The sequence below is a fragment of the Gadus macrocephalus genome, chromosome 18 (genome assembly GCF_031168955.1).
Source record: "Gadus macrocephalus chromosome 18, ASM3116895v1".
In the NCBI taxonomy this organism is placed as follows: domain Eukaryota; kingdom Metazoa; phylum Chordata; class Actinopteri; order Gadiformes; family Gadidae; genus Gadus; species Gadus macrocephalus.
In genome coordinates this window covers 2,377,491-2,402,667 of record NC_082399.1, presented here as the reverse complement: position 1 = coordinate 2,402,667, position 25,177 = coordinate 2,377,491, and the positions used below count along the sequence as shown (strand labels likewise).

Below are 25,177 nucleotides of genomic sequence, written 5' to 3'. Positions count from 1 at the left end.
GTGGGGGGACGGGGGGAACAGCGGTCAGTAGGGGCCCGCACCGGGAAGCGACACACTTCAGATATATCCCCACGACAACCACAACACGCCATCGATTCATCATCCTGCTCTGCACAGAAGCTCTCTAGGGTTACCAAGGATGGTGGTCCCTTCTCTCCGATCTCACGCTCAATCAAAAGACACGTGCACTTCCGGGAGGAAGTGTGGCACAATGCCCTCCCCCCCCCCTCCCTCCCCAGGGGGGGTGGGGGGGGCGCGGTTGGTGTGAGATCCGAGAGGGGGACAGAACAGCGGGTCGGACCCGGTCATCGTACTCGTGGAACTACGTACCCATCTTCTGTTCTTTCACAGCGTGTGCTCGAAGAAGCCAGAGGTCGCAAGTAGGCACTAATCTATGTAATACAATATTATATGTTCAATACTGTACATTACCGCAGAAAAAGATGACAAAAACAACTTGACAACTCAGTACTTAATGGAAAATAAATGACAATATTTATTATTAAGTTATATATTGTACATAGAGATACGAACCAAACCTAGTTTGCGTTTTTGAATTGTATTCTGTTGAGAACCATGCCTTCGTGTCCCTTCACTAGTCACGCTGGGAAACGCTAGCAGGCGGGGGGGGGGGGGGGGGACATTGGCCAACTTCAAAAAGACAAGAATTACCTCCATTATGTTTCCAACCTCTTCTTTTGTCGTCACGCATCGCGAGAAAGTTCAAGTCAACAACAGTTCCGCTCCCACGCTGTAGAGAGCCCTTCCCTGCGTACCGAGCTCCTGTGGGGTTGAGCTCCACAGACCTGACCTGAAACATTAGAGATCCACACACAAAACACATAGTGACGCCGTGCCGTCCACCAAACGCTCAGCCCGCAGATACAGAAGAACTGTGCATGAACGGGTTTGGGCTAGATTCGGGCTACGGTATTGTTGATGTTAAAATGCTTCTCTTGCATGTATTAACAAAGATACACCTAAACTACTGCACACAACAACGCAAACGGACTTTGGTGGCCAGAAGTGGTCGTACTTTATGGACAGCCCCCTCCTTACCCATTTTGTTTTCTTTTTCTACAATCTTACCAGGTCAGATGTTTGAGGTTCAGTTTGTTGAGGCTCCACTGTATATCTTCAGTTGCGTGGGTGCACTCGCACGCGTGTTCGTGTGCGCGTGCGTGTGCGTGTGTGTGTGCGTGTGTGTGTGTCGCTGTATTATAACAGACCTCATCCTATGCCTTAGTGTGAACTTCAGCTAACCGCCATGGCGGCTGTCTCGTGGCATCGTCTTGGCCCAGGCAGTGGGACCGGCTCGAAATCAATAAACCACTTTGGAATTCTCGCTTCACTGTTTGCTTGTGAAGACGCCTAGGGCGGTAGTTTTGTACAAGCTCATAGAAAAATAGTTTTGCTAAATTCTCAAAAGACAGTGTACTGTATTCAACACTATAATAGGCCATTCGTGCAATACATTGATTTGTTGTTTGATTTTTGTTCAGAGGGATTCTGTTTTTTCCTTTACTCTACAGACTCAATGATAAAATAGTAAATGTTCCGGTGCTCATAGCCGATGAGTGTCGTAAACTACTTTCGGTCGTGTTGCGCCTCTGTGCGCTCCTGCTCCTGCGAGCGAGAACGGAACATGCGTGGGAACCGCTTGACGGGACGTGGAGAAACGCAAGGCTTCGAAACAACACTGATACAAAGCACACACATTGTGTGCACCCGAATCCGTTGGGACATTTTCTTCTTCTGCATTATCGGATGCCTTTTCTTTCCATTTACCCAAACTACACCTTTATTGTTCTGCCATTTCTGCACTAAAACGCCTGGGATGTTCTAAAACTGAGGGTGCACTTTATGTATTTAATTTACTGTTCTGATGTGGGGGGGAAGAGTGCCTGGTTGGTCTATGTGTGGACTCCCTGACTGCTCACTGAGCGGGCCTAGGCACGACTATGTTTCATAATGCCGGGAAGGGAGAGCAGGAACTTTTCAATGAGAATCTTGTACAGACTTTCTTAGCATCCATTCTATCTGCTGTATGAATGTCTCCACTGGGTAGGATTGAGGTTACGCTTCGACATTATGCTCCGATAATCCACCACTGGGCTAATTCATCTGCCGGACACAGGAAAGCCATTTTTAATCAACTGGTTTCATGCACAAAGCAAATATCAGCCACTGTGCTGATATTTTTTTATATTTGTGCTGTCAATGCAACCAAATTAATTAAATCTGGTCACATCTGCTATATATTTATATTAAGTTTGGTTATTGAGGATTGAGGCTGTTTTGGTTGGATGTCACTCACAGATGAATGCAGGTTTTCTTTTTTGTTGGTCATATAGAAAATAGAAAAGATTTTGAATGGCTGCCCACTAGTTATTTCATTCGGGTCTGCCTCATAACGTTTCTTCCCTCAATAGCGTGTTCTGCCATGTGAGAGAGAGATGTCCGACAGATCAGACCGGAGGAAAAGGTGCGACTGTATAATACTTAATTTGAACAGAAGAACTTTTGCGGGGGCGTATGGTTTCAACATGTGGATGTATATTAGTTTGATGTAAATAGTCCAATGCATGTTCGATTCTTTCCATGAGCTCCAGCAGAAATATGTAAAGCAGTGTCCTGATTCTGGTGTGTGAGTGTGCGATATATACTGTCTGGATTTGGGAATAAAATAAGGAAACTCTCCCTGAATCATTTTCTTCAACTGTGCCAGACGACGGCAAAACTCCAGAGTCATTTATTTTAATTTAATGTATTCGCTTGCTGAGCAGAGTTCTATTTGTGTGTAAATGTGAGCTTTCAGATCGCTGTGATTAAACGATACAAAAGTATGACTAAAAACAATAAAGAATGTGTTTTTATCTCATGATAAATGATTGTAATCTGTACAGTCAACACACAGTATGTACTGGAACAAAAAGAAACATTTATAAATGCTTACCAACTGTCACACCCTGCATGTCAGTTATTTACATTTTGACTTGTGTAGAACACACACACACACACAAGTGCATAGGCATTTTCCTTTCCCATGCTTGGCTGAAATGAATGAAGTCCCTTTAAGGCTAAACATGAAATGACAGTTGCGCCTGTTAAACACAACATTTAGCAGTCTTTGAACACCAAAGTAAAGATTAGCGTCATTGAAGGAAATGAAACCAGTAAACCATCGCATAATAATCTTTGAACACCAAAGTAGAGTTTTGCATTATTGAAACCCGTGAACCAACATAATAGACCTCCAACACAGACGCAAACATTTGCATAATTGAATAACATGAATCCAATATCACATTTGTGGTTCAAAAAAAAGATGAGAAAAAGGAACAGCTCGAGACTAAAGCATCCTCTCAAGGAGGTTTAACGCCAGAGTTGTTGCTATAGCTGCTAGCAACAGTACACATCCCCTTGCTCTTCACATTTCAGTCCCTCTTCATTTTGCTTGTGAGCAGGTGAACCCCAGCAGGCACCACCACCATCACCACCTGAGGCACCAGGAGGAACTTCAGCAGGAAGAGTCCGTAGAACAGCGGCAGCGGCTGAACGGGGAGTGGGAAGCGGTTGATGTGGTACAGCCCCATGGAGGACAGGGCCAGACACAGTGCTCGGGATGCCCAGGGAAGAGGCCACCCCCCGGGCTTCCAGTACTGGGAGAGTCCCAGGCCCAGGATGGCACCGCAGTCCCGCGTCAGAGAGGAAAACGGGGCGGAGTCCAACCGGACCCATTCCGAATGCGCGCACCACTTCTTGGCCAAAGTAATGGACCTGTGACATTATATAAACAGAGAGAAAAATATATTTTTTTTCACAATGTGATTTGGCTTGGAAAGAAGCGGAAAATGTAACCTTTAAAGCAGAGCAAACCCGGCCTTTAAAAGATGCTTTCAGGTTATTTTCATCCCCTGTAAAAGGCAAGTGACCGGATAACCAGGTTATAACAGGTGAGGGGGAGTTATCTAAGGCTAACCAATAAGTGCTTAGTAAGGGCCGGTGTTTGGCTCGTTTTTAATATTTACCTCAAATATATCAGAATATACAAAAATAAAGGAATGCGTAGCATTTAAGATTACCCCATAGTTGCTCAATTTAATTGATCCTGCGTACTTGTGCTATTTTTAAGCTTACAGTTAATACGTTTTAATATTTATTTATTGTGGATGCAGGAAGTACTCGCCATGAGAGGTCGAATCCCAGCTCTTCCAGTCCAATTTTCATCAGCAGAGCAGTGAGGAGCAGACCGAGGCTGGAACCAACATAAAAAAGCAGGGGTCGCTGTTCAGGAGCCCGAGGGTTCAAAATGACCCCCAAAATAAAACCTGGTGAGTGACGAGACAAAAGTTGAATTGCGGCTAGATCTGTAGTGTCATCGGTAAGTCCAAAGTAGAATTAAACTGCATTCTCAAACCGACCTGTAATTGATCCAGCGACAACTTGATGAGGGAAATGGGCGAGGATGAAGATGCGTGACAGTCCGACAGCAACGAGCAAGGCAATATAAAGAAGGTATGGAAGTGCTGTCCAGATAACACTAAAGACAGACAAAAATAAGTATTAGTGGAACATTAAAGACAACATGCGCATGCGTGATACACGTTTTGACCAGAGACGCACCTTCGGGTGCGGGAGTACAGAGAGGAGCCCACCGCTGACACGATCACCCACCACACTGCTGCAGTCACCATAGCATGACCCGAGGGACTGCCTAGATTATAAAGCAAAACATGCACCATTATCATTTTAAATTGCAACAAATAGATGGTCTATTTGACCACATGTTATGGACTGGTGCTGAACTATAGACCATAGGAACCATTCTTACCGGGGCCGGTTTCACAAGTGGAGGCGAATTGAATAACTTGGGGGTGGTTGTTAACGAATAAACGGGATTCACCTATCCACCAGTATGGTCTTTCTCCAAAGAGAAACCTGCAAATAACAAACATTACGTTTAGTTTATTTAATTTGACATATGTCTGCGCTTCTGACGCCTTGTATTCTGGCCTTGGTTTCCGGAGGAGCGTAAACACGGACGGACCAATATTGATATACGGTCATAATTACTCAAGTTTATCGTATTTTGTATTGTTTAAATTGTACTATTGGTGCTCAAATCATGCATAAGCTTTTAAAAAAGGATACTATCATTTCAATGACAATGCTACATTATCAACAATATATTTTCTGAACGATTAGTTTCACACTGACGAGGTGTAGATCCGACTCACCATTTGAACACCAAGTTCAGCCACTCTGAGACCGCCGCCACCCACAGCACGGTGGTCCCAGTTCGCTTGTGGATGAAGTATGTCAGCGGGAAGATCAGCAGAAAGGCTGCTTTGGGGTCCCCCATATGCGTGATGATCAGCCATAGCTTCTCCTGGCTCATCGTCTTCTGCTGGAGGCTGTCAGCCACCCAGACGCCATGGGTGTGCACAGCTTCCATCTTATGTGCACTCTTTTGTGGACCTGGCTCGGCCTCAATCCACTGTATAATGGGATGCTATGTTTCAGAAAAACTAATGGTCGTTGCCTTGCGGCCCCAACGAGCAGATATATTTTCTATAGTTCCTCCAGGGGGCGCCAGAGTAAGATTATTGAAATATATTCGCCAGAGGGACAATGCAAACAATACATACATTTTGTAATGCAACGGATAGTTTATACAGAATATGCCTTCGGACGGTTTTGTGTACAGATCACAATGCACCGGCCATGAATTAAAAAACAACATCCACATATTTCGATATTGAATAATGAATGGGTGAAGGGGGGGAAGCCGACTCGACACGCCCTAAGCGTCGAGTGGGCTGAACACGACGTCACCGCGTCGTCTTTACGTAAGGTAGGCGCTCCGGTTTCCTGGCGGAGAAGATGGCGGCTCCTGGACCGGGGGAGTATTTCAGCGTCGGGAGCCATGTCTCTTGCCTCACCTGCTTGGGCCAACGTCTGCAAGGAGAGGTGGTCGCGTTCGACTACCAGTCCAAGATGTTGACTCTGAGTATCCTTTCTTTCCCGAGCTGTGGAGCCTCCGTCGGCCTCGCGCGCTGCACGGGCCTTTAGGGTAACCGAAAATATGTCAAATAGTGATCCGCGCAGGCGCAATGGATGCTAGCAGAGAGGACCATCTTTGTCGGTTTTAACTGTTACGATTCACGTATTTCTTTCTTTTTTTCGCCGGTCAACTGTCCGAATTATTGATCTACATATCTCGGGCTATTTTTTGATGGAAGCACCGCTGTGCTGCGGTGCCGTGTTGTGGCTGTAGGCAATGTAACACACGGATCACTATCTGGCAGCGGTCTCTAGCACGGCATCATGGCTGTGGAGCACAGCCCGATCCTAGTTAACGAAAGCTGCTCATCCCAGCTCGTTTAGACGTTAAAACACGGCCGTGTCGGTGCTGTAATTCGTGTCACACAATGCTGGGAAGTAATGCTCGTGTTTTGGGTTACATCTAATGGCTCTCGACTATTCACGACTGCTGACCACCAGTGGGTAGCTGGTAGCATGCTAACAAAGTGAGCTAGCCGCTGTGACCGGTCAGCCGCCGCTAAGAGCTGCTGCCTTATCCCCGCTGTCCTTCTTATCCGTGCTGCCCTTCTCATTTCCTCCGTTTAATAATGGTTCCCGACATGCGTAACGGTGTAATGCGATATCAATTGTGAAACCACCTGAAACGTGTTGGTTAAATGGTGGTAGGGATGTTCGAGTCACCCCACTGCATTACACCTCGTTATACATGGGTGTGTTGCTCACTTCAACATTAAATGGCCAAGAGAGACGCACACTTTACGCTTACAGTAGTCAACCGGCTGAATTAATTTCTAGATAATCGGAGCACTAGGTAATGGAATATATATATTTTTTGTTGCTATCGGCCTTGGTGAATTCTCCAACCATTTAGTTAATATTAACTTTATGTAAAAATGGATTTAGGAGCAATTAATTCCTAACTAGTCTGACGTTGACACTTTTTCTTGCGATTCTTACCTTTACTTTCCTACTATGCTAGAGGTCAGTCCATTTAGGCTTTTATTTAAATGTGCATTTGGACTCACCCTTGACATGAAATTAACCTTGGGTTTATTTTAATATGTAATCATGCTGACATGTATTCTGGCAATTTTCTCTATGTTGTTTAAAGGGATTTAGTTTATGCTAGAGTTGTTTCTTTAAGCATTTAGTTAGCTATCTCAGGTTAAGTAACTTCCCCGGACCTATCTCTCCTTATAGTGTCTTTTAATGGTATAGATTTGACAGTTCCCATTTGTAACAGTGGTGTTTTATGCCAAGCCTTGCTTTTATCACATTTCAATTATGAAACTTGATTCTTCATGTATGAAACAACTCCTGTTACATTACAACACTGAACCATGATGCCAAGTTGTAGTAGTTTTGTGCCTTAACTTCAGTGTTCCCCAGAATGTGCTTCCTCCAGTGGAAAGGCGAACCTCAATGACGTCATCCTGATCAACTTAGCCTATGTTTCGGATGTGGATATCATAAACGACCGCACTGAGGCTCCTCCTCCACTAGCATCACTGAATGTTAGCAAGGTACGTCCTTCATCTGTCATTGACTTTGGTAACTTTATTTAGGGGGTTCAATACCCAATGGCTGGGTGCAGGGTAGAGCTGCAGTGCAAATTGATGGCTGCCTTACACACTAGTCCACATTTTATTTGTACACGGATATCCGGGACTTTCATTTATTAGGAATTGTAAATCATTGGCAGCCTTTTACAAACAGAACAGGGGGCTGGAAATGCAAATGGGCTAACATATTGTTTGGATAAATTGGGGAAACACTATGTTTATGTTAATATAACCGTGAAGTCTACAATGAGACCAACTCCTAATTATTTCACATAAAAAACGAATTGCTGATTTTTTTTTTTGTTAATCTTCCCACAGCTGGCCAACCGGGCACGGACAGAAAAGGAGGATAAGCTTTCCCAAGCCTATGCAATCAGTGCTGGGGTTTCTGTCGAGGGCCAGCAGCTATTCCAGACCATTCACAAAACGTAAGCATTACTGGAGATGCCTCGCCTCAAGAGAAGCATCGCACCACAAAGCAGCCATAACCTTTTTATCCATCAGAACCATAGCCCTTTGAGTTAGCCAAACTTGTTTTGACCCCACAGTCAGGGATTGACCTGCAAACATTATTAATAGAACCAGTGGCGTGTGCCGGAGTCGGGGCAAGAATGTTGGCTTGCTAGCACGCTAGCTCCATCTCGACCGCGCAGAGCAATTTTATGGCTGCATCACTTGGCTCCCCCTAAGCTCTTTTAGTTTGTTCAGAGCTGAAAACTAAGAAAACCACAGAACATTGTTGACTTAATGACTGGAGTAATGTGTAAAATAATGTAACATGGAATTGGTTTGGTTTGGGCTATATTGCAAATACCTAATACATGCTCCTTAGCATAATAATTCCTGTTGATTATTTAATTTGATACATAGCCTGATACAACTTTAGTGAACAGAAGATGGCTAAATTTTTCCCCACGGACTCTGTGAAAGTCCAAATGTTAACCATTCACTCATCCTTCGCACAAAACGTTCAAATGTAGCTTCTATCTCATGAACCTAGACTTCATGGGTTGACAAAGTTCACAACCCGAATAGGCAAGTAGATTCTTCTATCCGAAGTGACTACAAATAAATAGATTTCTCAGAAGAAAGAGAAACAACAATATATGGCTTCTGGTACAAAAAGGATGTTTATAGTAACAAGTGCCAAGCATTTACAATTGACAGGTTAACGGCATGCCCTGTATGCAACAAAGATATATTCCTTTTAAAAAAAAATACTCTCAGCAAATTGACAGGCTGCCTCAGAATTTGAGGCTGCCATAGAATGTGTGCTTATTATCTATACCCTTAACCAACTGCCAAGAGGTTGGCGAACTATGTACACAAGTATATAAACAGGTAGGGTTAGATTGGTGAGGAGGTTGTTTTAACACACGCGCACACAGTGCTAGGAAAGTGAAGTGTAGACATTTTTGAGGGACAGAAAAAGGGAGAAGGAAAGTGCTTGACCTATGCAACTACAAAAGCGGATTTGCCTTCTAGTTCAAAGGGAAACTTCTCTTTATAAAAGAATGGGGTACTGTAGATGTTGCAGTTTGTTCATGATCATTTTCTGTAGATGTCTTGATAAGGAAGTAGACGCCAAGTTGCAACAAGAAACACTATTGTGTGCATTGAAGTACAATATAAACACTATGGGAATGCTGTCAAACTTTTGTATAGCAACTTGACAGTGTTTATTTATTTGGCTGTTACCCAACCATATTCATATAAATACCCTAATTTTCATGTCCTCCCTACGACCTCGCATGGCAACCTTAAGAGTCTACATGTTCCTTTTTAATGTGTTAGGAATTGTATTCTCGTATTTAAATAGCATATTTTCTATACGGTAATAGTTTATATTCTTATCCATCAACAGCACACGTCACACAAGACCAAACCCATAGTTGTCCACTGGGGATCTTATCCTTCTCTATCCTTTCCTTTGCAGCATCAAAGACTGTAAATGGCAGGAGAAGAACATAATTGTGATGGACGACGTCGTAATCTCGCCGCCTTACCAGGTCGACAACTGCAAAGGCAAAGAGGGAAGCGCTTTAAGTCATGTACGCAAAATAGTAAGTGCCATAGATTTCTATCCACATTGAGTCATGAAGCCCAGGCTTAAAGCGACTGCAGAGCGAGGCTTGGTGCAATCCAGGTGTATCCAAAATCAATATTTGACTAACTACAAAATGTTGTAGTGCTGCATAAACGTAGTCAACTCTGCAATAGCCAATCCGAAGCTATTGGTAGTAAGTGTGAACATTTTTCCAGTACAGCCACAAATTACAGGTCGTTCAAAATTCTGCAAAAGTTTCCAAATATTTTAAGAATCCCTGATGGAAAAAAAAAAAAAGTTTTATCCGTGTCTTAGCAGTTGTCCAATTTCTGACTTGTGTGCGTGTTCTGTGTCTCCCCCCGCGTAGGTCGAGAAACATTTTAGAGACGTGGAAAGTCAGAAGTCCATGCAACGTTCACAAGCACAGCAAACACAGAAGGACTCTACTTTATCCTCTTGAGTCGACGGCGAGAGTCGGCCAGGGAAGGCGTGGCGGGCCGTCTGGCGGCCGACACCGGAGCGGCCCTGCAGTCCTCGCCCTCGTTATTGAGACGAAAGAGGAGGAGAGCTGAGGGCCTTTCGGTCCCGAAGATCAAAATACCATTTAAAAGGAAAAAAAAAAAAAAACGAGAAAAAGACAAAAAAGAAAGAGGAAAGATAAAAAAATTAAATTAGACTTTATAAAGAATAATTTAAACATGAACCATAAAGCATAGTTTCCTTAACTAACTTGTCTCATTCTGCCCCCCCCTACCTCCTCTCTTCCTTCCTACATGTCCCGAAAAGCCTTTCTTTTGCTCCCTCCTACCTTTGCCTTCAATTCCATTTCTTCACAAAGAGAAAACTAGCGCAGTCAGAAAGGCTTGTTAGCTTTATTTTCTGTCATCGTTTCCTTTTTGCTGTATCCATGTTCTACAAGTGTCTGTATTTTCTGTATTTTAAACAAAATGTGACTTGAAACGCCACACTTTAAAAGGACATTTTCTAAAATAAAAGTAACAAAAATTCTGACTGTAATACTGTAATTTTAACAACTTTTTCAACGAACTCAAGTGTCTCCGTTTCTCCGTACGTGTTTGGGCCCGAGCTTTCAACTCATGCATTGAGCGTGACGACGCTCTTCACACGCTCTCAGGCCACTATTTCCCTTTTTCTCTAACTTTTTGAAAAAGCTCGTACATAATCTTGCGTTGCACCCCAAAGGATCGGTCAGAACCGTCCTGAGCTCTTTGAAATCTGATCCCAGACAGAGCAGAGCACACTGAGCTCAGACCACTGTCACGCTATCAGCACTTCGGCAAAACGTTATTTTCCTTTGTTGAAATACATGTCTTAACCAATATGCCTGTATTGCTATGTAGGCCGATATAGCAAATTCCTAAAATGGTGAAATTAAATATTATTCCTCAAACGACATATACATGAAGGAATAGGTTTAACAGGTATCAAGTTCTACTGTTTGGAGTTGTAATTATTAGTTGCTAAACCCATACCCAATATGCATGTATTTTTGTAGGCAGATTAGATACAAACACAGAAATCCTAAAACAATTATACAAAATCGTACATATTCTCGTTCAATATGTCCCAGTCTCGGTACCTCTGTGCAGACCACAGCAACGTTAAAACAAAAAAGGACTTGAACCCTGGTCTCCAGAGTTGGTAATCAATAGCTGTTCACACACTGAGCTGTGTTCATAGAAATTATGAGACGAGGGGGAGGCAAAAAGCACCAGCAAAACATCCAACAGGATGTGATCGGAGGTTGTACCTGACTACATTCCTTCCTTCCCACGTCTCCCCTAATTGTAGGAATCCATACTTTTCAATATTTTTTAAACATCAAACATGTTTTCGGTCAAAGGCATGTGGCTTTCGGGGATAACCGGTACAAATTCTAAACCTATGGATGTGGGTAAAGTCATATCTTCAGCGAACCCCGAATGGGCCCCAAACAAATGTGCTGCTTAAATCTCCCTCCAAGGTTTTCTGAAAACCTGGCAGCCCTGCTTGTGGGTGACGTGTCCAGGCAGTATTTCGCCAAAAACTTGGAACAAAAGAACACTTCAGTATTAAGTTTAGAAGCATGTTATCATAGCTTCAACTTGTTAGTGGTTTATTTGAAGTAACCCCTGCTTGGGCCTCAATTTAACTGGATGTCCTCAAAAAATTGATTGTAGGATTGTCCTTTTGGTAACATAATTGGAAGGATTTGGGGTCAGTCGGTGCACAATTATATTGGCCATAATCACCAGCTGCACAAATTGCTTGCGTGCAGTTGATAATATTGCTTGCATACAGTTCTGCCAACTAGGCCTGCTGCTCTATACGCCCCTTACATACTTTATGGATCCCTTCATACTAAGATTTATTGATGTGCATCATGAAAAGTTTGAAAATGTGCTTACAGTCACGTTCAACGGACAATCTTTTAGGCTGCAGAAGAGCCGAGGTGATTCCGATTCAAGTTGACGATCGAGCCATCTATTTGTCACTTGATGTTGCGCCATGTTATAGTTTGATGGAAGAAACGTTTGTGCAATGGGAGATCCTTTCATGGAAAAAGTTGATATTTATTTGCTACATCAGGCAGAAACTGATGTAAATCTTTATGTTGGCACCGCTCCAGACTGGACATGATGGCCGGTTTCCGGGATTTACTGATGCTTTGTGATGATTTGGTTAAGCCTTTAATCCCTCTTTATCAGAAATATTCACTCGTCTCACCCCGAACATTTCCCGAGAGAGAGCAACCTTCTCTTCTCGTCGGAATCAACTATTTATCTGGAACAAAACATCAACCTATATTCTACTTGAACACAGTTCAGCGATGGTTTGCTGTCATTTTTTCTACCAGCCCTGAACATAGTATTTTCGTTAAAAAAAACAAAAACATTCGGCATAAACGCGATGTTGTGTGCAGCGGTTAAGCTACTGCCCCTGCTTTTCATCTCCATCTTGGGCTCCACATCGTGTCCTGATCGCTGCCGCTGCTTCCACTCCTCTGATCTGGTTGACTGCCAGTCAAGAGAGCTGACCCGCATCGCCCAGGATGTCCCAGAGGGGACGTGGCTGCTGGACTTCAGCAGAAACCGGCTGACGGAGGTACAGAGCAACGCTTTCATCGGACTGTGGTCACTCAGAATCCTCCTGCTGTCCAACAACAGCATCGAAGCATTGGAACCCCAGGTAAAATAAATACAAATACATCAAAAAAAAGATGGGAAATTAAATTAAAAATTAATAACCTAGATTTTCAAATAGCCCTCTACACAAAGCTCTAATGTGTACAGCAGTATTAAGCATTCTTTTACTTTTTTCCTAATTTATCCTAAGCAATCCTTGACCTACATGCCCATCTGCACGTCAACTCCAACCACAAGCCGATGTTTATGAAGTCATGTATTTGCATGTTACGTAACGTGTGTGTCGCCATTTTCAGTCTCTATCATCCCTGCAATTTCTGGAGATCCTGGACCTGAGTTTCAACCGACTGCAACAGCTCCCCGGGGACTTCTCCCAGAGCCTGGGCTCCCTCCTGGAGCTGCGTCTGCGCCACAACCTCCTGCAGCACCTGTCCCCCCCAGCCATGGACAAGCTCGAGAACCTCAGGAAGCTGGACCTCAGCCACAACGCCCTCCGGACCATGGATGCCGGGCTGTTGAACGCCCTGGGCCACCTCCGGTACCTCAACCTGGAGGGGAACAAGCTGGACACCCTGGAGGACCACCTGCTCACCCGGCAGCAGAGGCTGGAGGTGCTGCACCTCGGCCACAACAACATCTCCCTGATCGAGAGCGAGGCGCTGGCCCCGCTGCGCAGCCTCAACCTACTGGGGCTGAGGGGCAACCGGCTGGAGCACGTCCACTTCAGAGTGTTCCTGGGGCTGCGCGCCTCCTCCTCCACCTACCTCCAGCTGGCCCTCAACCCCTGGACGTGCGACTGCGAGTTGCACCGCGTCTTCAGCAAGATCCAGCACGTACGCTATCTGAAGGTGGAGGACTACAAGGAGATCGTGTGTGAGGGCCCGGGCCCGTTAGCAGGGGCCTCCCTGGCCCTCATGGACAGCCAGCTGTGCGTGGCCGAGACGTCCGCGGTCCTGGTCATCACCATCACCGTGGTGATGGCTGTCATCTGCGCCCTGGTCAAGGCCAAGCGCAACAGCAGTAGCAAGCAGTCTGTGAGTGACAGTGATGCACAGGCACTGGAGAAGTGAAGTGCGTCTTGGAGGAGGTGGGAAGGGACTGCAGAGAGGGGGACTGATTGTTTGTCAGGGGGTCAGATGATGGGATATATTCACCTAGCAACCATCTGGGTTCTAAACGGTAACTGAATGTGGAATTATGCGTTCAGTTCCCCTACCCAGCGAGTGTTTAGTACCCGCAAGGTGATTAGGGTCCATGGTGTGGCTGGGATTTGATTTTTTGGGGGATCTGAGCTCGGTTATTGAGAAAATGTTTTCATAATTAAGCATTTGTTGCATATGAACAATTTCAATTAATATAACATTAATCTCTTTCTCCTTTAACCAAATAATCCACGTTATGTTAGGGCTGCACGATTATTGCAAAAATTATTATCACGATTATTTTGATCAATATTGATATCACGATTATTTACCACGATTATTCATTGAATAAAAAATCTTTCGAATCTTTCGAAGCAAACCAAGCGCTCCCAGGGAGCGCTTGGTTTGCTTTTCAGCGGAGGTAGAGCGTATACTGCATGGGCGGGGCTCGTTTCTTTTTTCGTTTTCTTTTTTTTGCGGATGCATTATTTAAAAAAAATATCGCGAAAATATTGCGAGAACACTACGTGGGACGTGGGACGCCAATATCGTCATCGCGATAAAAATTCGATATATTGTGCAGCCCTACGTTATGTTATGACTTTTGTGTTGTATTTGAGCAGGGCTTCTGAACCGTGTTGTCATCTTACATTTGTTGCATACTTCCACAGACTATTAGTGGTCAACTCACCTCATTTTTCAATCCTATTGCATTTCCATACCGTTTTATTTGAACGGACCCGCTTATTTTCCTTCTAGAGATTTTCGCCTTACCGTACATGATACAGTACATTATTGTAGCCGAGCAGCTGCTAGAAAAAGTTTCATGATCTTTTAAAAAGAAAATGCAACCACATATTACAAAAGCTGGGCAAGTTTATTAAATTGAATGAAAGATACATTCATGAGAAACATGTTTACAATGACATTTACAAAAGCAACACAATACAGTTCAATGCTATATGGTTTTGTACTGCAGCCTTCCTCTTTCATAGAAAATTCCCCACATGGATTTAAACCTTTCCCTCTGTGGCCCCAATCCAACACTATAACAGTAAGTTATCATAACATTGTTAAAGCTCATTTCATCAGGACTCAAGAGTACGACCGTAAAAAAAGACCTACTGTAAACGTGACTTTATAACTTATAAAATGCAAATAAATAAATCCCATAAAAAAATGAGGATGGACAATTTTTGGTTCCTTGGAACAGCAACAGGTGACCAGACAAGAGACTGTGGCGTACACTGCAAGCAACCCAACCGCGGCACGCTGCAAACGCTAGCGAGTGTGTGTGTGTGTGTGTGTGTGTGTGTGTGTGTGTGTGTGTGTGTGTGTGTGTGTGTGTGTGTGTGTGTGTGTGTGTGTGTGTGTGTGTGTGTGTGTGTGTGTGTGTGTGTGTGTGTGTGTGTGTGTGCGTGCGTGCGTTGGGAATTCTTATTGACCGTCGACAGAAGGGTAGCTCGAGCTTAAAGACGGACGGCCTCACAAAACAAAAAAGCAAACAGTTCCACCCCATCCCGTGAGCAGGTTCTTCGCGTGTCTCTGTCGGGCTGTCATCGCGGCAAAAAGAACACCATCCCTCTAAACAACCAGAGGAAAGGTCGACTCATCCGTCGGTGGCCAGGATGAGCACGGCGCCAAAGATCCCCACGTTGTGGCCGATCAGCTTCATCTGGTTCCAGAACTCCACCTTCCGCGTGTGGTGCCAGTAGCCCATGTTGCCGTCGATGAAGAGGATGACGAGGGGCAGGACAGTGGCCAGGACCTGCGCCGCCAGCCGGATGTACCAGCCCGAGAGGAAGGCCAGGGCCAGCACTCCGAAGAGCAGCACCATCAGCATCAGGGTCACCTCGCCGCCCGGGATGTGGCTCAGAAAGACCTGCCGGTCCTCCTTGCTGTGCTGGAGCGAGTACACCTGGTGGCGGAGAAGGAGAACTGCGGTCACGCACACACACTTCGATGATAAGTATTTTGGAGCACTACTCGTTAATATGAACGATTAATAAATGTGCAGACTTGTTGAGCGTGTGTGCGGTGGACGCTGGTTTCCGCAAATCCGATTGGACACACACACACACACGAGAATGACGGCTCTGAAATGTCAGTATGGAACGCCTTGCAAAACTCTCAAACTCTACAATTAACGGATTTCTTCATTGACCTGTGACTAGTGTGTCGGAGGATCCCAGCAAAGCCGTTTGGGTGGTGTGTGGAAGGTTCGACTGCCACAATGGGATCCTTAGGTTACGTAGAAAACATCCTTGTTCACTCCATCTATACATTATTATATCTCATACTGCATCAATCATTGTAAATCATAATCCCACTCATTACATTTGCAGATCCTTATGCGCTGGAGGTAGAAGTGTGACAGCCCATTACTCTGTGGTTTCAATTAGATTCTGCGGTTAATCATGGAGGAAGGGGAGAGGACATGCACACAGCGCAATTATTCCATCTAGGTCAGAATTGTACGAGGGCCCTGTACTCTGTAGGTGAGATTTATTTTTAAAGTGGCATTCCAGATGTAAGTCTATCATATTACAATGACCCCAGTTTTCATCTGATTGATCTTTTGTCTACCTGAATCAACAAAATTCTCAGACTACGAATACTTTTAGGAACAACGATCTAATCCTGTGTACAGAACCACTTTGTACACTATTGGTTCACTGTTCTAATACTGCGAGAGAACTACCAAATGGAAACAATCAGGTGCCCATTTCTAATACTTGGTAGCTACACCATTAAGTCTAACATTCTTATAATTGGTATAAACCCACTTCGTGCCTGGAGCAGCCTGCATTATTTGTGTTGCGGATTCATAAAGGTGCTGCAAACATTCTTTGGTACCCCATTGGAGTACAGTGAACTCATTGTAAAGAGTCTTCTGCATGATTGGCTGGTATTTGCATTCATTTGCCGGTGTAGGTCAGGTGACCACTGAGAGTACTCTGTTAAAGAGGATTTGCATTGTGTTGCTGCCAGAGTTAGCTTTTCCTGGTGCCGATACAATTGTACGTATTAAAGGTTGGGTATGGGATTTGCGAAACGCCAGCAGATTTTTAAAACACGCAACTCAAATGGTCCTACCCCCTCTCCTTCAACGCTGACTCCACCCATTCCAAGTACATGGACGCGCAATCATGCACGAGCGAACACAGATGCGCGAGAACGAGCCATTAGCTAGCTCCAGTAGCTACCGCAGGATAACAACAAACAGATGCTTGCTCTGGGTCACGAGCTTTGAGTACGTGCACAAAGGGGTCGCGCGGGGAGCAGGAGTGCAGTACGACCGTTTGATTGACGTACTTACTGTCCAATGCCACTCGGTGGGTCTGGAAATCATTGGCTGGAGTTTTTCGAGCCCTGCCCGTTCCACAGATGATTGACTTGTTTAATTTCCATGTCAGTACTTCTAACTCAGTGGCTGTAAGTGGGTTATGATAAGGATTTCAAGTAATTTAGCAAAAATGGCCAAAAAGAGAATTCCATATCCAACCTTTAATCTAATATCAACTTCATGTCTCCCTTTCTAGCCTTGCCTTGAAAACACCCAAACAGAGTTATTAATTCACCCAAAGCCCACTCTGACGGACCACTTCGCCCCTGTAGAACATCCCCCAAGACACACTCACCATACAGATGAGGTAGACCCCGATGAAGACTTGTCCCGTGGACTGCAGGGACCGGGTGCGGTGCTTCTGCCGGTACGCCTCCCCCGCACCACTAGCCAGGACCAGGAAGCCCCCCACGATGGCCAGGGATCTGGAGTACATCCGTACCTTCAGGGAGGGGGACGCAGACCGGGTTCAACCACAGCGGGACCATCGCCATATGGGATCGACGACAGAAGGCACTACCACATGGGTGTGACGGTGGTGTTGAAATGTCAGTATGATTTAAATCATAATAATTATTATTTAATCCTTTAATATATTCTCTTTAGACTGCTGTTTGCTTGAAGAAGAGTAACCAGAAGAGCAAGTAGAAGCAGTAGTAGTAGTAGTAGTAGTAGTAGTAGTAGTATTATTGTGATATAAACCAGAGCTTCGCCAAGCTTATTATAAAGAGGCAGTACTGACAACATCTTAAAGTTCACACACATATACACTACACACTACTAACACAAATAAAACCTAGTCAACTCAAGCGGCGCGCAGTAACAAGCGTTTCGGATGATTTCTCTACCGATATGTCCGGCTGCCTACCTTGAGCCAGTCGCCGTAGTGCACCTGCTCTCCGATGTAAGACGCATAGGTGCTGACGGCCAGCTGCATGGCGGCGGCCAGGGCGAACCACCTCCGCTTCACCCCGAAGGACATGAAGCTGGCACAGAGCACTGCCGCCCCCATGTCCACGTACAGGTACGGCACCTGGATGTCAGGCTTTCTAACGGAGGGGTGGAGAGATCGAACAGCCGAGTTAGGTCTCTTTAGGGTCAGCCTTGTTGGATGTAAATGAGTGTCACAATGATCAAGGAAACAACGGTTTCCCTTCAACAATGGTAATACAAGTGTTTCATAAGCTACATGTAGGAAGAACAGCATTGAGTTACTTATTGCCCAGTAGCTGTTCTGGGCATGTGCAACACAAGTGTCAGAAAGGTTTCTGACCCCCGCCCTCTATACACACACAAACACACACCCACACCCCCACACACACACACACACACACACGAAAGCCTGCAGAGGATAACTCCAACACAAAGATTATAGAGGGCGGTTCTACATAATTACAGACTATGGAAACTATACAAAGTCTGTGCAGCTGAAACGTTTCCATGTGTCTGGAGAGATGTAGTCTCAGTTGTTCCAAGTCAAACACCTGTATTGCGTAGATCTACGTGTAGTAAATCAATGAGCACCGACTTAGCGAATTATTTTGGCAATTATAGTAATCCATTTTCAAGTTGAATAGTTTGTTATGAGTATGAGATATGAGAGTTGAAATGTAACTCTGAGCCGATTCATTCCTCCGACCCAACAGTTCTGAAATTTGCCATACATGCATGAACGTACCTTTTCGCATCAGCCCGCTCGGCAAAGAGCATTAACATACTGAAGCAGTTCCAGAACCCGAACCGGGTTAATATAAAAGCCCCAAATTGACATAGAAATTTAAGCACTTGTTTTCTACTTGGAGCTGCCATGGTTCACGTATCGCACAGCGCAGTACAGATCCAACTCTATTTCCGCGTTCAACTTCATCGGTGCCAAAGTAAAAGCTCACCGGGCCTTTGACCGCGGATTAAATCGAGACCGCTTGCCGGTTGTCTTCGTTTAACTTTTATTTTGAAAAGCGACGTGTTTTTAGAATAGCGTCTTGCCATTGGCTGAGGAGTCCATTGCCTCGCAAGCCCCAGTCGGTCGCCACCGGACCGGAGGGCACAACCTTCTGAGTGCCCTCACGACCGACCGACCGCCCTCACGACCGACCGACCGAAGTCTGGAAACAAGTGCAATGCTGCCTTATCGTGGACATAGTGTGACATGTCATCTACTCAACAAGGATAAGGCTTACAACCTTGGAATAAACTGTTAGATATTGTTATTTTCATGGGTTCATCTTTATTAACTCGAAGGAAAACAATCCCCTGTCTGCAACGTGTTGAGATACGAAAAATGAGCATAAATGCAGAATATATTAACTGCATTAAGAACATCGAATATAATTGTTAGCATCATAGGCATGGGTTTGGGGACATTTCTGACGTTAACTTTTTTTTTGTTTTTTCTAAGGGATAGTTTTTAGGGTAAGGGTGTAGTCTTGGGTTAGTTAAGGTTTAAGGATCAGGGTTTGGGTAGAGTTAGGTGATCTTATTTCATTTAATTAATTAAGCACTTTTCTTACAATAAATGCATTCAACCATGAAGACACAACCCAAAAAAATGCGAGAATCATGCACAAACTTCAAGTACACATAATTCATAAAATAAGTGCTACATTTTAGAAAGTAGTTACTAGAGGTTGGGAAGGGAGGTGATGGTCGTCATGAAAAAAAACATAAAGAGTAACACTGTTGTGTGGAGTGCACTCTGCCTAACCCACTGGAGACCGTGGCTAAATTTCTGTGGAAAACACACTATCTTTAATTGTAAACGTGATGCTATCATGTCTATATAATATTGTCATATATAACCATAAGGGGTAACACTGTTGTTTTTTATCGGCCGTCATGAAATAAATATAAGGGGTAACACTGTCGATATTTATCAAATAAAACATAGGGGGTGACACTGTTGTTTTTCTTTGGTCGTCATGAAAAAAAACACAAGGGGTAACACTGTCGTTTTTATCAAATGAAACATGAGGGGTAACACTGTCGTTTTTATCAAATGAAACATAAGGGGTAACACTGTCGTTTTTTATCGGTCGTCATGAAAAAAACATAAGGGGTAACACTGTCGATATTTCTCAATTAAAACATAGGGGGTAACACTGTCAATTTTATCAAATGAAACATGAGGGGTGACAATGTTGTTTTTTATTGGTCGTCATGAAAAAAACATAAAGGGTTACACTGTTGTCTTTGTCAAATAAGATATAATGGGTAACACTGTCGTTTTTTATTGGTCGTCATGAAAAAAAACATAAGGGAAATAATAGAAATACACACATACATTTTAATGTCATGTATATCCTCTTTATTGATGATTGATTATTGTGTATTGTCATCGCCTCAGTGGTGCAGTGGAGTGCACTCTGCCTAACCCACTGGAGACCGTGGCTCAATTTCTGTGGAAAACACAATATCTTTAATTTTAAACGTAATGCTATCATGTCTATATAATATTGTCATATATAACCATAAGGGGTAACACTGTTGTTTTTTATCGGCCGTCATGAAATAAATATAAGGGGTAACACTGTCGATATTTATCAAATAAAACATAGGGGGTGACACTGTTGTTTTTCTTTAGTCGTCATGAAAAAAAACACAAGGGGTAACACTGTCGTTTTTATCAAATGAAACATGAGGGGTAACACTGTCGTTTTTATCAAATGAAACATAAAACACAAGGGGTAACACTGTCGTTTTTATCAAATGAAACATGAGGGGTAACACTGTCGTTTTTTATCGGTGGTCATGAAAAAAACATAAGGGGTATCACTGTCGATATTTATCAATTAAAACATAGGGGGTAACACTGTCGTTTTTATCAAATGAAACATGAGGGGTGACACTGTCGTTTTTCTTTGGTCGTCATGAAAAAAACCATAAGGGGTAACACTGTTGTTTTTTATTGGTCGTCATGAAAAAAAACATAAGGGGTAACACTGTTGTTTTTTATTGGTCGTCATGAAAAAAAACATAAGGGGTAACACTGTTTTTTATTGGTCGTCATGAAAGAAAACATAAGGGGTAACACTGTTGTTTTTTATTGGTCGTCATGAAAAAAAACATAAGGGGTAACACTGTTGTTTTTTATTGGTCGTCATGAAAAAAAACATAAGGGGTAACACTGTTGTTTTTTATTGGTCGTCATGAAAAAAATCATAAGGGGTAACACTGTTGTTTTTCTTTAGTCGTCATGAAAAAAATCATAAGGGGTAACACTGTTGTTTTTTATTGGTCGTCATGAAAAAAAACATAAGGGGTAACACTGTTGTTTTTTATTGGTCGTCATGAAAAAAAACAAAGGGTAACACTGTTGTCTTTGTCAAATAAAATATAAGGGGTAACACTGTCGTTTTTTATTGGTCATCATGAAAAAAAACATAAGGGGTAACACTGTTGTTTTTTATTGGTCGTCATGAAAAAAAACAGAGGGTAATACTGTCGTCTTTGTCAAATAAAACATAAGGGGTAACACTGTCGTTTTTTATTGGTCGTCATGAAAAAAATCATAAGGGGTAACACTGTTGTTTTTTATTGGTCGTGTTACGGCCGTCAGCCGACCGCATTGCCTCCCCTCCCTCTATATGCGCTACCCCTCCTGTTTTTCCCAAAAGCAGCTCAAGTGGGCGGGTCCCCCCGTCCCCGGAACCAACGAGAGAGCGACGGCGCCGTGGAGGCGTATAAAAGCGTGATCGCGTCTTGCAAGCGGCGGCAGACACCTGTAGAGAATCTAGGCGCGTAGTCGCATTCGTTGAGAGGTTACACTTGTGTTCCCAGATTTGGGCCAGGGTAAGAATACTGTACTGACGTTGTTCATTTGCACTCATTTAGGTTTGTCTCTGTTTAGCCACACTAGGTTTAGGGGGTGCTGATCATTTGTATTTCCGTTTTCCTTATGCTAGAGTAGCCAGTTAGGATTTGTTTTAGGACCGTTCTCATTTAGTTATTAGACAGGTAGCTCCGTTTTATTTGAAGGAGTTCTCTTTTGGTTATGTTTGTTTCTTTGGTTTGACAGCACCTAGTGGCCCATTTCTGATGGTTGTTACTTTCTGTTCCTTTGTTGGGTTACAATAAATACCTTAATTACAATCCAATCCACCGGGTTGTGTGTGTTGCTTCCCTTTTTCCCCCTTGATCGAGTAGGGGTCGTAACAGTCGTCATGAAAAAAAACATAAGGGGTAGCACTGTTGTTTTTTACTGGTCGTCATGAAAAAAAACATAAGGGGTAACACTGTTGTTTTTTATTGGTCGTCATGAAAAAAAACATAAGGGGTAACACTGTTGTTTTTTATTGGTCGTCATGAAAAAAATCATAAGGGGTAACACTGTTGTTTTTTATTGGTCGTCATGAAAAAAAACATAAGGGGTAACACTGTTGTTTTTTATTGGTCGTCATGAAAAAAAACATAAGGGGTAACACTGTTGTTTTTTATTGGTCGTCATGAAAAAAAACATAAGGGGTAACACTGTTGTTTTTTATTGGTCGTCATGAAAAAAAACATAAGGGGTAACACTGTTGTTTTTTATTGGTCGTCATGAAAAAAATCATAAGGGGTAACACTGTTGTTTTTTATTGGTCGTCATGAAAAAAAACATAAGGGGTAACACTGTTGTTTTTTATTGGTCGTCATGAAAAAAAACATAAGGGGTAACACTGTTGTTTTTTATTGGTCGTCATGAAAAAAATCATAAGGGGTAACACTGTTTTTTATTGGTCGTCATGAAAAAAAACATAAGGGGTAACACTGTTGTTTTTTATTGGTCGTCATGAAAAAAAACATAAGGGGTAACACTGTTGTTTTTTATTGGTCGTCATGAAAAAAAACATAAGGGGTAACACTGTTGTTTTTTATTGGTCGTCATGAAAAAAAAAAAAAGGGGTAACACTATTGTTTTTTATTGGTCGTCATGAAAAAAAACATAAGGGGTAACACTGTTGTTTTTCTTTGGTCGTCATGAAAAAAAACATAAGGGGTAACACTGTTGTTTTTTATTGGTCGTCATGAAAGAAAACATAAGGGGTAACACTGTTGTTTTTTATTGGTCGTCATGAAAAAAAACAAAGGGTAACACTGTTGTCTTTGTCAAATAAAATATAAGGGGTAACACTATTGTTTTTTATTGGTCGTCATGAAAAAAAACATAAGGGGTAACACTGTTGTTTTTCTTTGGTCGTCATGAAAAAAAACATAAGGGGTAACACTGTTGTTTTTTATTGGTCGTCATGAAAGAAAACATAAGGGGTAACACTGTTGTTTTTTATTGGTCGTCATGAAAAAAAACATAAGGGGTAACACTGTTGTTTTTTATTGGTCGTCATGAAAAAAAACATAAGGGGTAACACTGTTGTTTTTTATTGGTCGTCATGAAAAAAAACAAAGGGTAACACTGTTGTCTTTGTCAAATAAAATATAAGGGGTAACACTGTCGTTTTTTATTGGTCATCATGAAAAAAAACATAAGGGGTAACACTGTTGTTTTTTATTGGTCGTCATGAAAAAAAACATAAGGAGTAACACTGTTGTTTTTTATTGGTCGTCATGAAAAAAAACATAAGGGGTAACACGGTTGTTTTTTATTGGTCGTCATGAAAAAAAACAGAGGGTAATACTGTCGTCTTTGTCAAATAAAATATAAGGGGTAACACTGTCGTTTTTCATTGGTCATCATGAAAAAAAACATAAGGGGTAACACTGTTTTTTATTGGTCGTCATGAAAAAAATAAATAAGGGGTAACACTGTTGTTTTTTATTGGTCGTCATGAAAAAAAACATAAGAGGTAACATATATAACCTCAGACACATTCAAAGTACAAATCTCAGTGGGAAGTGGAGAGAGCTGTGAGCTAACACCCTGGAGACCGGGGTTCAAGTCCGGTTGCTGTCTACTGTTGGAACACTCTATTTCATGCGAATTATAAAGTCAAGTATAACCTTTCTGATATCTTTATCCAGTGTCTTGATGGTGCATTGGTAAGTTCGGAGGTTAACACCCTAAACAGCTTATGTTCGGTTCCCCGCAAAAACGTCGACAATTGTGTCACTGTCATTCTTTATTGGTCAACATGGAAAAAACATGGGGGGTAAATCTGTCGTTTTTCTTTGGTCGTCATGAAAAAAACCATAAGGGGTAACACTGTTGTTTTTTATTGGTCGTCATGAAAAAAATCATAAGGGGTAACACTGTTGTTTTTTATTGGTCGTCATGAAAAAAATCATAAGGGGTAACACTGTTGTTTTTCTTTGGTCGTCATGAAAAAAAACATAAGGGGTAACACTGTTGTTTTTTATTTGTCGTCATGAAAAAAAACATAAGGGGTAACACTGTTGTTTTTTATTGGTCGTCATGAAAAAAAACAAAGGGTAACACTGTTGTCTTTGTCAAATAAAATATAAGGGGTTACACTGTCGTTTTTTATTGGTCATCATGAAAAAAAACATAAGGGGTAACACTGTTGTTTTTTATTGGTCGTCATGAAAAAAAACATAAGGGGTAACACTGTTGTTTTTTATTGGTCGTCATGAAAAAAAACATAAGGGGTAACACTGTTGTTTTTTATTGGTCGTCATGAAAAAAAACATAAGGGGTAACACTGTTGTTTTTTATTGGTCGTCATGAAAAAAAACATAAGGGGTAACACTGTTGTTTTTTATTGGTCGTCATGAAAAACATCATAAGGGGTAACACTGTTGTTTTTTATTGGTCGTCATGAAAAAAATCATAAGGGGTAACACTGTTGTTTTTTATTGGTCGTCATGAAAAAAATCATAAGGGGTAACACTGTTGTTTTTCTTTAGTCGTCATGAAAAAAAACATAAGGGGTAACACTGTTGTTTTTTATTGGTCGTCATGAAAAAAAACATAAGGGGTAACACTGTTGTTTTTT

The 25,177-nt window shown here is 42.7% G+C and overlaps 4 protein-coding genes across 4 annotated transcripts; 2 read left to right on the top strand and 2 right to left on the bottom strand.

Annotated features, from left to right (window-relative positions):
- Window positions 1-2,860: 2,860 nt before the first annotated feature.
- On the bottom strand, window positions 2,861-5,606 carry g6pc3 (glucose-6-phosphatase catalytic subunit 3). Its single transcript, XM_060037537.1, has 6 exons — window positions 5,241-5,606; window positions 4,835-4,941; window positions 4,627-4,717; window positions 4,425-4,543; window positions 4,190-4,331; window positions 2,861-3,780 (listed from the first exon to the last, which is right to left on the bottom strand). Exons 1-6 carry the CDS (start codon window positions 5,456-5,458, stop codon window positions 3,438-3,440), a joined length of 1,020 nt encoding a protein of 339 aa, XP_059893520.1. The 5' UTR covers window positions 5,459-5,606; the 3' UTR covers window positions 2,861-3,437.
- lsm12b (LSM12 homolog b) lies at window positions 4,368-10,665 on the top strand. Its single transcript, XM_060037576.1, has 6 exons — window positions 4,368-4,504; window positions 5,858-6,013; window positions 7,438-7,571; window positions 7,929-8,038; window positions 9,547-9,673; window positions 10,025-10,665. The coding sequence occupies exons 2-6, from the start codon at window positions 5,887-5,889 to the stop codon at window positions 10,115-10,117; spliced, it is 591 nt and encodes a 196-aa protein (XP_059893559.1). The 5' UTR covers window positions 4,368-4,504; window positions 5,858-5,886; the 3' UTR covers window positions 10,118-10,665.
- Window positions 10,666-10,796: 131 nt separating this feature from the next.
- LOC132446927 (insulin-like growth factor-binding protein complex acid labile subunit) lies at window positions 10,797-14,267 on the top strand. The gene is made up of 2 exons (XM_060037531.1): window positions 10,797-12,846; window positions 13,100-14,267. The coding sequence occupies exons 1-2, from the start codon at window positions 12,568-12,570 to the stop codon at window positions 13,871-13,873; spliced, it is 1,053 nt and encodes a 350-aa protein (XP_059893514.1). The 5' UTR covers window positions 10,797-12,567; the 3' UTR covers window positions 13,874-14,267.
- Window positions 14,268-14,801: 534 nt separating this feature from the next.
- tmem101 (transmembrane protein 101) lies at window positions 14,802-19,165 on the bottom strand. The gene is made up of 4 exons (XM_060037561.1): window positions 18,970-19,165; window positions 18,160-18,340; window positions 17,587-17,733; window positions 14,802-15,863 (listed from the first exon to the last, which is right to left on the bottom strand). Exons 1-4 carry the CDS (start codon window positions 19,098-19,100, stop codon window positions 15,555-15,557), a joined length of 768 nt encoding a protein of 255 aa, XP_059893544.1. The 5' UTR covers window positions 19,101-19,165; the 3' UTR covers window positions 14,802-15,554.
- Window positions 19,166-25,177: the final 6,012 nt, after the last annotated feature.

Excerpts from the sequence above, each read along its gene's own strand:
- lsm12b (XM_060037576.1), top strand. The coding sequence starts at position 5,887 with ATGGCGGCTCCTGGACCGGGGGAGTATTTCAGCGTCGGGAGCCATGTC. Across the intron at positions 6,014-7,437 it reads GTCCAAGATGTTGACTCTGA|AATGTGCTTCCTCCAGTGGA; the intron begins GTATCCTTTCTT and ends AGTGTTCCCCAG. Across the intron at positions 7,572-7,928 it reads CATCACTGAATGTTAGCAAG|CTGGCCAACCGGGCACGGAC; the intron begins GTACGTCCTTCA and ends ATCTTCCCACAG.
- tmem101 (XM_060037561.1), bottom strand. The coding sequence starts at position 19,100 with ATGGCAGCTCCAAGTAGAAAACAAGTGCTTAAATTTCTATGTCAATTT. Across the intron at positions 18,341-18,969 it reads GAGCGGGCTGATGCGAAAAG|AAAGCCTGACATCCAGGTGC; the intron begins GTACGTTCATGC and ends CCCCTCCGTTAG. Across the intron at positions 17,734-18,159 it reads ACTACGGCGACTGGCTCAAG|GTACGGATGTACTCCAGATC; the intron begins GTAGGCAGCCGG and ends CCCTCCCTGAAG.
- LOC132446927 (XM_060037531.1), top strand. The coding sequence starts at position 12,568 with ATGTTGTGTGCAGCGGTTAAGCTACTGCCCCTGCTTTTCATCTCCATC. Across the intron at positions 12,847-13,099 it reads TCGAAGCATTGGAACCCCAG|TCTCTATCATCCCTGCAATT; the intron begins GTAAAATAAATA and ends CGCCATTTTCAG.
- g6pc3 (XM_060037537.1), bottom strand. The coding sequence starts at position 5,458 with ATGGAAGCTGTGCACACCCATGGCGTCTGGGTGGCTGACAGCCTCCAG. Across the intron at positions 4,942-5,240 it reads CTGAACTTGGTGTTCAAATG|GTTTCTCTTTGGAGAAAGAC; the intron begins GTGAGTCGGATC and ends TGTTATTTGCAG. Across the intron at positions 4,718-4,834 it reads CACTTGTGAAACCGGCCCCG|GCAGTCCCTCGGGTCATGCT; the intron begins GTAAGAATGGTT and ends TTTATAATCTAG.